Source organism: Tasmannia lanceolata, unplaced genomic scaffold, assembly GCF_043159265.1.
Source record: "Tasmannia lanceolata isolate RefF3 unplaced genomic scaffold, GAP_Taslan_0.1 ptg000044l, whole genome shotgun sequence".
NCBI classification, from domain to species: Eukaryota; Viridiplantae; Streptophyta; class Magnoliopsida; order Canellales; family Winteraceae; genus Tasmannia; species Tasmannia lanceolata.
In genome coordinates, this window is record NW_027518721.1 from 24,222,733 (window position 1) to 24,235,760 (window position 13,028).

At 38.8% G+C, this 13,028-nt stretch overlaps 1 protein-coding gene across 1 annotated transcript; it reads left to right on the forward strand.

The window, feature by feature from the left end:
* Positions 1-5,296: 5,296 nt before the first annotated feature.
* On the forward strand, positions 5,297-6,194 carry LOC143863858 (auxin-binding protein ABP19a-like). The gene has a single exon (XM_077374638.1). The coding sequence runs from the start codon at positions 5,346-5,348 to the stop codon at positions 5,985-5,987; it is 642 nt and encodes a 213-aa protein (XP_077230753.1). The 5' UTR covers positions 5,297-5,345; the 3' UTR covers positions 5,988-6,194.
* Positions 6,195-13,028: the final 6,834 nt, after the last annotated feature.

Genomic DNA, 13,028 nt, shown 5'->3' on the forward strand with positions numbered 1-13,028 from the left:
GTAACAATGGAATTAACAGTTGCAATTTCCATTGGAAGCTAAGGAAATGTTGGTCATTTTGTTTTCATAGTTATGGATTTTAGATGCTGTTGGAGAAGATTAGAGGTGTTGGGGGTTCCACGGGAAAAAGCAAAGATCCCACCTCCGAAAAGTAAATGGATGTAGAAGGGCTTACAAGGACATGGGCGCCCTCCCCTTAACGGCTAGCTTTTAAGGGTTAGTTCTACCTGGGTCCCAAAGGAGAATGATCATCCATACATGAGTCTTCCCTGAGTCTTGTCAGGACTGAAATTTATTTATTACATAATTTCCCCTTTATTCTTATGTTTATTTTCTTTCCATGTTTTCTCGTCTTCTTGATGAAAGATTTAAATGCAAATATATTAAAAGTGAACCGATTGAGTCATGTTGCATGAAACATGTGGTCAAAAATCAACGATTTGGATTTTCTTGGAGAACCCTAATTACCCAATCAATTATGTTCTCAACAGCATTTGTTAGGACTTTTGGCTCCTGTTCTGATAAAAGGATCAGATCAAAGTGGAGCAAATTTACACCCATTTTTAAGTTGAAAAAATCGGCTTAAAATTTGTTTAGCATCATTTTACGTTGACAGAAATGGAATTAACCCCACTTTTTGAACAGTCTCAGGCATCCATTTTTGCACCTGACATTGTGGATGGTTAGGATCCTCCAATGGAGATTAAGATAGTTAAAGCAAGGACCTATCTATGATGAGACCACCAAATGAAGGGTTTGGATCATTGAGAAATTGGTCCCATGCACATGTACATTTTACCTTCCCTTATTTTAGTTTGCAAAGAATAGGACATGGTACCTTACACACTTGGAATCAAGACTAGAATATGCTTCGACCAGAAAGCTAGGTTGAGAAGAAGATTTTCATGATAAGGTCCCTCACAAAGCAATGGTCACTACCTCACTATTTGTCCAGCCTGTATCCTTGTTATCCTCACCCCCAACCCGACTTAGGGGATACTGTCACAATCTTATCCTCGTTATCCTCACCCTTTTTATTCCGAGAATTCCTGTCTTTTCTTCATATATCGTGGGAATCCTGTAACAGGAAATTATACATTAAAATTTGGTGGTAAGTGGGTGGCAATTTTAGCTCCCTTATTAACCCGGAAGGGTGTGGTTCTTTGGCGTAAAGTCATGGGTTTGCTCCCCAGTGACAAGCGTTCGAATCCCCCCTTGTTTACCCGATGCGCGTGGACTCCGGGTGCCTGCGTGCATCCCTAGGGATTAGTCCCGCCCTCCAAAGGTGGGGTGGGGATACCCTATGGCACCAAAATATATATATGAGGAAAAGGATTGTACACTCGACCGTACCTAAAGTTAGGTACGGTAGAGTGCCAAATCACATGGGTCCCCCATTTTTGGTGGGCATCTAAACCATTCATTTGCAAGGCCCCATCATAGATAGGGTGCATACCAAAAATCAGCACCATTGAATCATCCTAACCCCTCCAAAACTGGAGGCCAAAATGGGCAGATTTGTGGACAAACACTGTCTGTCCATTTTGGCATCCACAAATGGATGGGTTAGGATGATCCTATGGAGCTGATTTTTGGTATGCACCCTATCTATGATGGGGCCTTGCAAATGAATGGTTTAGATGCTCACCAAAAATGTGGGACCCATGTGATTTGGCACTCTACCGTACCTAACTTTAGGTACGGTCGAGCGTACAATCTTATTCCTCTCTCTCTCTCTCTCTCTATATATATATATATATATATATATATATATATATATATATTAGCTCCTTATTACTAACTTTCAAGATAAATTATATTCTGAGAAGCATATAATGGCCATGATCTGTTTGATCCCTTATGGGTGTGTTTGGATCTCTTATTGGTCGGATCCTTTTTCGAAGTGTCTTCTTGAGTCTGGGTCATGATCCATATTTAATCTGACTATCCATTGGACTATTCTAGATGCTTAGGATTAGGAGAGGGAAGAAGGAATAAACTTGTGTGTCCATGTGTCATAGAAAAGCCAGAAAATGAAATGTTTGTTCTTTTGTGTAGGATTTTCAAAAGTCCCTAAATAGCTCTCATGAATAGACATAATTGAGCAAAAATATGAAGGGTAATTCGTAAATTAGGAACCTCCATTCGGATCTAAGATGGCTGTTCGGATCTAAGATACTCCATCGGATTTTCTAGCTATGTCTCATCTAGGTTCCAAAATAATTTCAGACCTTACGATATGGATCCAATAGAAATGGCTCTGATCCAGCTGCTGTGCCCAAATCTTGTCTATTAAAATTAGAATCCTTTGGATCTATTGGCCCATCTTGATTCATTGACACCCCTACATCTGACAGTAGAATGATTCGGATCAATAACATGATGGGCCTGCTATGGAGGTTAACATGACAATAAATTACACATGGAATGATAAAAACTAGTCGATCAAGTTCTATGATCCAACGGTTAGAAATGTTGGAATGGATCAATTTTCACGCTGCTTTTAAACTTTATTTTAACCGAATTAATGTGGAACTTATCTCCTGCCATGACGATTAGAATCAAAGATCACATCCTTCTAACTTTGGTGAATCACGAACACTATCATGTACCCGCTACACTATGAGCAAGAGAAGAGAGATCTTTAAATTTGTAGAAGACCTTAGGGCCGATCGATGGAATCGTAGGCACAATTTTCCTCTCAGATTAGGGACCTTCTTTACAATAGAATTTTAGCTATAACATATGAGTGTTGTTGCCATCAAACGCAACCCATATTTATCGATTTCGGCACACATGTATTTGTGTATTTCTACACTTGAAACACTTATTTTTTCAAAACACTTGGGATTTATCCGTAAGACTCCCTCTGTGAATACAGCACAAAGTGAATGGGAAAGCCAATGTGGTTACACCAATGTGGGCCACACTATAAAACTCCAACAGTTACATCATCATTTTTGTGACGCGTGATGGGAGTCACACTGACAACTAATAAGTGGGCCCAGTTCACGATTTGTTGGCTTTCATTATTAATTCTGCATTTATATTCCCATCATAAATACTCACCTGGAATTATTCCAAAGTTCGTATGGATAATAAGAGTCAAGAACCTCAAAGGCAAATATTCTTGCGAATAATATATGAAATGAAGCAGCGGATTGCTAGGGACCATCGCAGGAGGCATTTCGTGGAGCGGCTGTTGCATGAGAGAGCAGCCACATCATATGAATTAAATGAATAAGACAAAATCTGAGCCTATGTGGCTGCTCTCTCATGCGACAGCGGCTCCTCGAAATGCCTTCTACAATGGTCCCTAGCAAATCCCACCAAGCAGATAACCCTAATCCCTTGAACATACAAACCTAACCTTAGAAGAAGGCAATTTCTACAGACCACACATTCATTTCATGGCCCAAAGTGACCCAAAGAGTTGTTGAGACTCCTTTTAGCTGTCGTATGTCTTCTTATGAACTTCTCTCTCTTCCCATATCCTCCTTTCCATGTGCAAACCCTATGGACCAGACAATGATATTTCCCCTATTATCTCAACCCTTTTAATTGTACATATAAATTCATGGAGAAGACTTAATATTTTGTACTCAAAATATTTTCCAAATATAATCAATCTGACAGTAAAAGATACCGGGCTTCCCTTATTTTGATAATGACACTCCTCACTTCATTAAACACTTCCCTTATTTGCTTTCACTATACTGTGTATTTACGACTTAGTCTTTTACACACTGGAGGGGGCTGTCTCGAGTAAGAAAATTAAAGGAGTGAATATATCATTTCCCTTCTGAAAATATAATCAATCTTACTGAACCCGCCTTCTCATTATTTGGGTATTTGATAAAGGGAATGATACTATGAACTGATCTTTTTTATATATAACTTAATTTAAATCGGTGTTTTAAAAATTGAATCGATGATCGAAACGGAAAAGGATCATGATCAGTGATCGAACTAGAAAAGTCCCAGTGGGTCCAAACCGGTCCAACCAAAGTTCAACCGAAGTGAACCGCGATGATATTAATAAATCAAATTTAAATAGAGAGAGAGAGGGGGAGGAGGAGGAGGAGTTGGAGGAGGACTGTGTTAAAAGTTAGAACATTAAACTAAGGTAATACCGCCAAGAGGAATGCTGAACTCAATGGCGCCCTAGCATAAATAAGATGAGAGGGTGCCCCACTGGTTGCAAGTCACTGAAGTGCATTTTTAATAGCACTTTAAAAGTATAGCATTCCTCTACTACCAAATGTTAAAAGTTTGCATTTAATTAGAATGTTCCAAATCATTGTAAAAGGCACATGAATTTTTATATTTTCTCAAATTTTAAAGTATCAAAATTTTACGTGAAAAAAAAGTCGTTAGTTTTTCAGAGTATGTCCAAAATTTGGCAATTTGTGTTGGTCGCTATGTAGAGGTGGGCTATATTAGATCACAAAGCAAGGCAATCACACTCTTCGTTAACAAAAAACAATCATAATGCATCAGCATATACGTTGGCACATCTGTTTGTTGATACTCAATCGGGTCCTTTGATTTAGTGGGCCATCAAACCCAGTAGGTCTACATCCATTTCCGATCACAGGGCTAGGATGGGCTAGGATGATCCGCACTAAAGATGATCCCCATTTCTCATCCTTAATTCCACGTTCTTTTGATCGTTTCTCATCCTAGCCCTGTTTGTAATTTTCCATACTTCATAGTGAATTTTCTACTTGCTGAATTGCTCGTGGAGTAGGCCAAGTGCCGAACATTGTAAATCTCTTGTCTCTTATTTGCTTGTTTTGTTTCTTTATTTCACTACATACTTGAATTGCACAATTTGTTAGCTCTAATTTCGTGGGTTACGGTGGCCATTTGTTATTGTTTGCTTTGAGTGGCTAGCTGTAATTGAATGTCTAGCGGTGGGTCTTGCCGGAACAAAATGGCTACGTTTAAACCTCCTTTTGTTCGTAGTTTTCTCCATTTTCAGGAAAAGCCTAACAAAAGGGTGGGTGCATGTAAATTCTGGGAAGGGTGTGTAAAATCATTTCCCCTTATCTTTAATAAAGCCTTTTTATAATTTTTTTCTTCCATTTAACAAGAAAAAGTGTATTTTTGTTTGCTTCCATGAGGTAGATGGTCACATGATACACAGCTCAACGTTTGTCCTTTCTGTTGTGTTTTCCTTCTCAAAATTACCCTGCTCAAAATTACCTTTAACGTAAAGGTCTGCATGGCAACTAACCAACTAGGCATTGAAGGGTAAAAGGAGAAACTATTTGCTTCCTATATATATTACTAACCCCTTCCTCTCATAGAGAAAACACATCTACACACTTAGAATCACACAAATGAAGTTCTTCCACATTCTCTACCTCTTCCAAATTTTCTTTATCTTCTCCTTCTTCTCTTTTGCTCATGGAGCGGACTTCTGCGTGGCGGACCTAAAAGCCCAAGAAACCCCCGTAGGTTTCCCATGCAAGAGTCCGTCTACACTCACCGTCGATGACTTTACCTACTCCGGCCTAGTCACGGCCGGAAATCTCTCAAACATCATTAAAGCCGCTGTTACACCAGCATTTACCCCTCAATTCCCGGGGGTCAATGGCCTAGGAATCTCAATAGCCCGCTTAGACCTCGCTGTTGGAGGTGTGATCCCTCTCCACACTCATCCTGCCGCGTCAGAGCTCATAGTGGTCACTCAAGGGTTTATAACTGCAGGATTTATTTCTTCGGCGAATACCGTCTATATTAAGACACTTAAGAAGGGAGAAATCATGGTTTTTCCTCAAGGGCTGTTGCATTTTCAAGTGAACGGCGGTGGAATTCAGGCCGTGGCTTTCGTTAGCTTCAGTAGCCCGACCCCGGGGCTCCAAATTTTAGATTTTGCATTGTTTGCCAGTGACTTTCCATCTCCATTAGTGGAGAAGACCACTTTCCTTGATGATGCTCAGGTGAAGAAGCTCAAAGCTGTCCTTGGAGGAACTGGCTAAGCTTAATTCTCAGGAAATGTTTGCTCTTCTTTGATTGTTGTGTTTCGTTTTCTTGATGCAAAAAAATTGTGGTCAGGCTAAGGAATTTTCTGATCATAATGATAATGTGTCAAATTCTATGTATCTTTGTTTAATTTGTTGTACTCATGACTCTAAATCATGTTTCTATTGGTTTAGTATATTTGAATTGGGTTTTTTATTTTCAAATTGGCATAGAAGTCCATGGATTTCTGTAAACTGATTTCTTGTCTCCTCCATCTTTCACAACATTAGACCCAAATCCTATTCAAGTGCATATGAATTGAAGCAACAAACACTGGCTGGCTTTAGCCATGATGATGCTGGAATGGTTAGACATGAATGTTGGGTATATAATATAACCCTATTATGTTTTAATATAAGCCCAATAAGATAGTGGAACGGTGTAGTATAATTGGGCTAGATCCCATTAACTGGTTATAACCCTAGTGTATCTCTATATATAGAGGCTGGAGGCAGCAGTCTAGGTATTCCAAATTAGATACCTAGGGAGTAATGTTTCAAGCAACCTTGCTTGACTCTGACAATCCTGAAGCATTAATATCAAACCCTAATTTTTTATCGTAGGCTTCACTCTAATGATTTTGCTCTCCTCCAAATCGTATTCAACACGAAGACGTCTGCTTCTATCTCAATCCTGGGATTGAAACTGGTTTTTTGGGCGTGGGTTTCACTCCACTCGAAAGTTGGTCTCAAGATTTGGCCGTGTGATACTCTCTCGAATTAATTTACGATTTTGGGAAGCTCTCTCTCTCTAATCGTCGGATGTTTTTTCCTTTTTTTTCCGATGGGCGTCAGATTCGATCCGATGTTGTTTGGGATAAATTCATGCCGTTGGATTAATCGGAGATCATCTCTTGGGATCGTCTACCTCCATCGTGGGTTTTATCCCCTTCCCCCAAGAGACACGTCTGCTTTCTCTTTATAGTGGTATCTCGATCACCTCCCCCACAACGTATGCAGCTCTCGATTTGATCGTGATCTCATCTTGTGTATGGTTTTCTTGGCAACTTTTGAGATGTTTTTGAGCGAGACTTTACCCCTCTCTCATACCCAATTAAATTTCGACACATCCTTTTTTGAAAAAAAAAAGCCATCTTTCCCAAAATACAAATGTCCTTAGGGAATGCAACAAATTAAATAGCATGTAACATGGGATAAGTCTCCATTACACTACAACCATATATTATACGACTACCTTATCTTTGTGGACTGAATCCAAGTAAATTTTTTGGAATTTTGAAAAAAAAATAATTCACATAAATTTTATTTGAATGTTTTAAATATTATTTAAATGTGTTCATACCACATTATCAAAAATAGAAAACACTCTTTTAAGAAAAATCTATCTGAACAAAAAGTCTACTCTTAATTAAGAGGAAATGTATAGAAAGCGCGTAGGAAGCATGTGGGAAGCACTTCTAAATTTAAAAAGTGAGAAGAATATAACTTCGGTAGAAGCAAGCTTCCCATCTGACTAGGAAGTTTTCGGTAACTATGCGGTGAGCCTATGTTCCAATACTCACGTCAATGTGATTAACCTTAACCACAGAGAAGATTATGCAAAAGGCCATTAAACCTACTCAAGCATAACCGAGATTTTGGAACAGGTCAAGATTATTATTGTGGTGGAAAAAAAATGATTTTTGTATCTTCGAATTCTACTACCTTACGTCAGTTTGGTTGCACGTAGTTACCTCATAGAGTAGTGGTGACTTTTGGGGAGAAAGGGAGAGAAAGAGAGGGAAAACAAAAATTCCAAGACTCTACTAGCAAAAAGCTACTTTTTGTAATTTTTTATTTAGATTTTGTTAGTAGTTTGCTGGTATGCCATATGGGCAGACAAGAAGGAGACAAGCCAAGTAGCCTTTTGGTGGTTTGAAGCTCTATATGCAACCAAATAGAAATTTTGCTAACATGGCCATCAAAATCCACACAAAACCCTTTCAACAACCAGGTAGCTAGATGCCAACATACATAGAGACACCGTTTGATTCATTAGGTGGTCCTAACTATATGATTGGAGGAATGCATACGGCTAACTGGAAAGAAAGCTATCCAAAGAAATTCTTTGCTGGATGATTAGGATTGTTCAATCAATTTGATGTTTTGTATTGTGATCGATCAGCGACAGGGCCCACCAAAATTAAAGGTCCAAATCATTTTCATCTATGTGGCATCCATTTTCTTAATTTGTATAGTTTTTTTGAGGACCTTGTTCTTAATCATGTGAACATGATTGGGCAGATGGGACTACAACTTGATAATGAGGACAATTCATCTGGTGGGCCCCATTAGGGATGGGCCATGCAGCCCATGCTCCAAAAGTGTCACCGCTCTGGCGATAATGACAGTTAGAATAGCTGACAATAAATAGAAATATAACGAACGGTCCACATTATTCAATAGTAATGTCCACCAATTCTATTCACAAGACTTTATTATGGATGTGTCTCAATGGGACCCACTAGATGAATAGTCTAGATTGGGTTTCAACTTGTCCAGTTTAGATGGGCCACTAGCATCACCTAGATGGTTCACTAGTGTCACGATTCTTATAATGGCACTCCTCACTTCGATTAAACGGTCTTTCGCTTTGGTGGTTCATTTTTCTTTTTCTTTTACCAGATATGGCATTGCTCAATATGGTATTATGGGCCCCAGTTTCGGTTGATCTGAGCCGTCAACTTGAATGTATTATGACTAAAAACTCATGACAATCGTGGGATCCTAACATCCAAAAATGTGTTTTTTTATGTCATTGAAAATGGGTGGTAAAAAACTACACAATCGATGACAAAAATTACAAATCCAATGCAACACCTATCAAATGGACTGATCAGATCAATCAAAGGTGGGATCCACTATTTGATATTGGGAGTGCTCATTGTACTACAATGAGGTCTACTCGAGCATTATTTAGTAGGGTTGCAACTCAAGTCGGGCAGTTAGGTTTTCTAGAACTCTACCCTACTAGAGAAACTGTCTTAGATAGGGTTTTTTATGGGGAAAACTAAGATTCATAAGTCTGACTAGGGGTGCAACTCGGGCGGGCTCAACCCGAATCCGGCGGATTCAACCCGGAAAAAACTCTGGTTGGATTGAGTTCAAGTCGGGTTCGGGTTCAGGTTGAGGGCTTGGGCAACCCGACCCGAGTTCAACCCGAAATTTTTAATAATTTTTTTAGTTTTTAAGCTTAAAATCTCGGGTTTGGTCAGGTTGGCAAAAAGGGCTGCTCGGGTCGGGTCGGGTCGAACCTCGTAGGGTTGGAACTCGGGTTGGGTCAGTTTTGGTTGAGTAAATGGTTGCTCAGGTTAGGTTCGGGATGGCCTCAACACGAACCCGACCCGCCCGAGTTGCACCCCTAAGTCTAACCCTACCAGAGATAGTTTCTTGGGTTTGATTGGGATTGCAAGGAAAACATTTCTGATGGATTTTTTTTTTCATTCACAATTATGAAGAAAATGATATGATTAATTTAGAGGGATATTAATCATAAAGTGAAGGTCCCTCTACATAAAAGTCGAATAGAGTTGGTTCAAGTTATCTTTATTGGTCCTAAAAAAAATAGTAGGAACTTTTAGAAATATTTTTACCTTCCAAACTTTTTCAGAAAATTCTTACAATACAAAAAGGGCCTTAAGAAGAATTTTTTTTTTTTTTTTAATCTTATGTTCATGTCAGGTCAAGTCTGTTTATGGCTTTCTTTTTCTTTAAACCCAAACCGACCTGGGTTGGGTTGGATATTTCAACCTAAAATCGATCCAAGATGGATCATCCTATGGAAAAGATTTTTAGGGCCCATCCTATTTATGTTGTGGTCCAACAAAGGAACGGTTTTGGATCATCCTATGAAATGGACCGTATAATATGTTTTGAAAAATATTGGATCCTTAGTTGGAGTAATTTTTTGGCTACTACTAAACCTATAAGGGTTTGCTAGCAAATCCCAGCCTGGGGAGAGAGGGAGAGAGGGAGAGAGAGATGATGATAATGCATTGATCTTTTTGGAGCTCCAACATAAAAATGTAACAGCTAAATAATCTGAACCGTCTGATCATTTTTTGGAATTAGATAACAATCAACATCCAACGGGAAAACGCCAGGAAGGTGGCCCATGAAATTATTAGGACCACCGAGATTTTGTCATACAAGTGGTGGCCCACAAGATCAATGGCAACGATCACCATAAAACTTGCCACACGTGCTATAAAGCCCTCTCTCTCTCTCTCTCTCTCTCTCTCTCTCTCTCTCTCACTCATTTTACGTTGGGACGTTTTTGAAGCTGAAGAATAGCCCTCCCGCCTGGAAGTGAGAAACCTGGCGGGTGTTCTACCTGGATGCCAGTCTGTATTTTTTAGCTTTCTCCCTCTTTTTCATATATTATATCCAAAAATACAATTAGATTGCCCCATACTCAGACCATAAGAGAAGAAGAGAAGAGAGCCTCCAAACCACAACCACGAAACCCTAAAATATCTCTCACAAAACCATGAGTCTCTTCGGCCTTGGAAGCAAGTAAATCAAGTGCATCTCAATCTCTCCTTATTTCTCTCTTTTTTCTAATCCTCTAGTTTCATTACATTCCTTTTTGTTGTTTCTTTTGTCCGATCCAGGCGATCGGAAAATAAAGAAATGGTTGATATATTCAAGATAATTACGTATTTACAAAATACCGTCTCAATTATGTCTTTTTTTATTGACTGACTGTCGCGTAGAATATGAAAAATTGAATGAGATTTTTTTTTTCTCTTTTATTTGGTAAGCTGGGATTGAACCCACAGCATCAAAAGATCAGATTTTATCAACCTTTCTTTTTTAATTTTAATTTTTATATTTTATGTGAGAGATTGCTACAACTATCTAATTCGAAGGTAATTCTCAAAAAATAAATAAATAAATAAAAGGATTGGATAAATGCGGATTTGTTTCTCCCCCTTCTTTTTTATTTTTCTATTTTTTTTATATGAGAGACAGCTTTGTCGATTCTGAGAAGATCCCCATCCACAATCGTTCGTGTGTCAAAATCTCAATCATTTAAAAAATGTACGGTAAAATGGTTTTGATGAACAACAAAATGAGATCTGTTTGAAAATAGAGCTGCCCTCTTAACTACGGCATGCAAAATGATGACTGATTACAAGACAAAGAGAGGAAGAAAATGAGGGAGAGCAAAAAAAGCAAAAGAGGAGAAAAAGTATTTTGGAAGTCATTGCACAAGATCTCCTCAAACTCCCTAACAACTAACTAATGCTTAATCTATAACGAGGTTGATTTAAATTCAGGTGGAATGTTACATGCCTGATGGGTCCCACATAGAGTGGAATAAAATATAATTTTTCGACTTTGGTTTCTACTTGTTTGGTATGGGTAGGAGTCTTAGAGATAAGGGTTACAATATCTAGATCGGCTTGGGTAGGAGTTTTAGAGGAAATGGTCAAGTGTCTCCCAAGTGGGTTTTCCATTTCTAATAAATAGCATGTAAGTAGTCTTTTTAAAGGAATGAAGAAATTTGTCCTAGAAATTGTGTTTTCCACACAAAGGAGTGGTCCTTTCCTCTAAGTGGGTTGAGAGGCTGATCTCCCCCCCAAAGAAGATCAATCATGTTGTGAATGGATTTGGGTTCATAACACATGCACACGATAATCAATAACATGAGAAAATACAAAGAAAACGAAGTACATACAAGAACACAAAGATGTAAGTGGTTCAGCAACAAAGCCTATGTGCACAGGACAATAACCAATTTACAATAAGAGAGAAAACAAGATTACAAGCGATCCCAAAAACTCTTTACAACCGTAATAATTTCCTTTCTCTCTGTTAAAATAAACTCTCTCTAACCCTGCCTTTCTCCTCATAAACTGTCTCATGAGATTTGTGTGGTGTCTCACCTTTAGGGTTTTACACAATTTTTTTTTTTTTTTTTTGAAAATTACATGAATCCTTACATATGGAGGTTCTCTTAAAACCCTAAGCTATTCCTAGCCTAACAAAGAAAACATAAAAGAACCCATCCACTTTTTTAAGTCGTCATCTCTTTATCTCTAGTGTTCTGGTCATATTATGAAACTTGAAAGAGAGTTGCTAAGTACGAAAATAAGACACAACCCCCAAGAATCTCCACCTCGACTTGTTTCATAGCAACCTTGAAGAGTTCTTGTTGGTATCTTCACCTGTCTTTTTTTTTTTTTTGAGATGGCAGGATGATTTCATTAAGATAGGAAGAGGGCCGAGATGGACCCCACCAAAAATACAAGAGAACAATACAACAAACAAAAACATAACAATTCAAAGGAGGAAGGAAGTCAAACCACTCTAACTCCAACCTCCTAACCCCACTCCTAGCTAAAGAGTCCGCCTCCCCATTTGCGGACTTGTCTATTATCACTGCAGACGACTATTGGCCTTAGAAGGATCAGCTACATGCTCCATCCAATCATTCTAGTCTTGACTTCTTCTTCTTTTTTATCGGTAAGCTGGGGTTAGGCGGACCCCTACCAGAATATTAATTAAAGAAAGATGATACAATAAAAGCAACAAAACCACTCCCCAATCCTTAGAATAATGAATAAGGAAGGGGACATAGCAACCAAGGACATGATACCCTTGAAATCAAACCTTAAAACAACCGAATTCTAGATCCAGACAACATACGTAAGCCCCTAATGATCCAAGGCTTCTTTCATCTTCTTGCTAAATTTCCTTGCTCTCATGATCTTCTTTAATTTCTGAAACTTTGGGGATCACTATCGTCATCAGTCTCCTTTCCTTGGTCTACATTTGATTTTTCAGTGCATTGACAATCTCCTTGGGTACCGGAATCTTCATTGCTTCTGTCTTTCTCTGGATTTTCTTCTTTCTCAGACTCTTCCTCCTCTTCCTGGAGAACAAAGAATGGATTTTGGGTAATACTAGAAGTGATCTTTTGAGGTCTTGAATGGTTTCCCCTCGGAGGCAATGTTGGATGAGCTGTATTTGCAGGGGGGGGGGGGGGGGGGG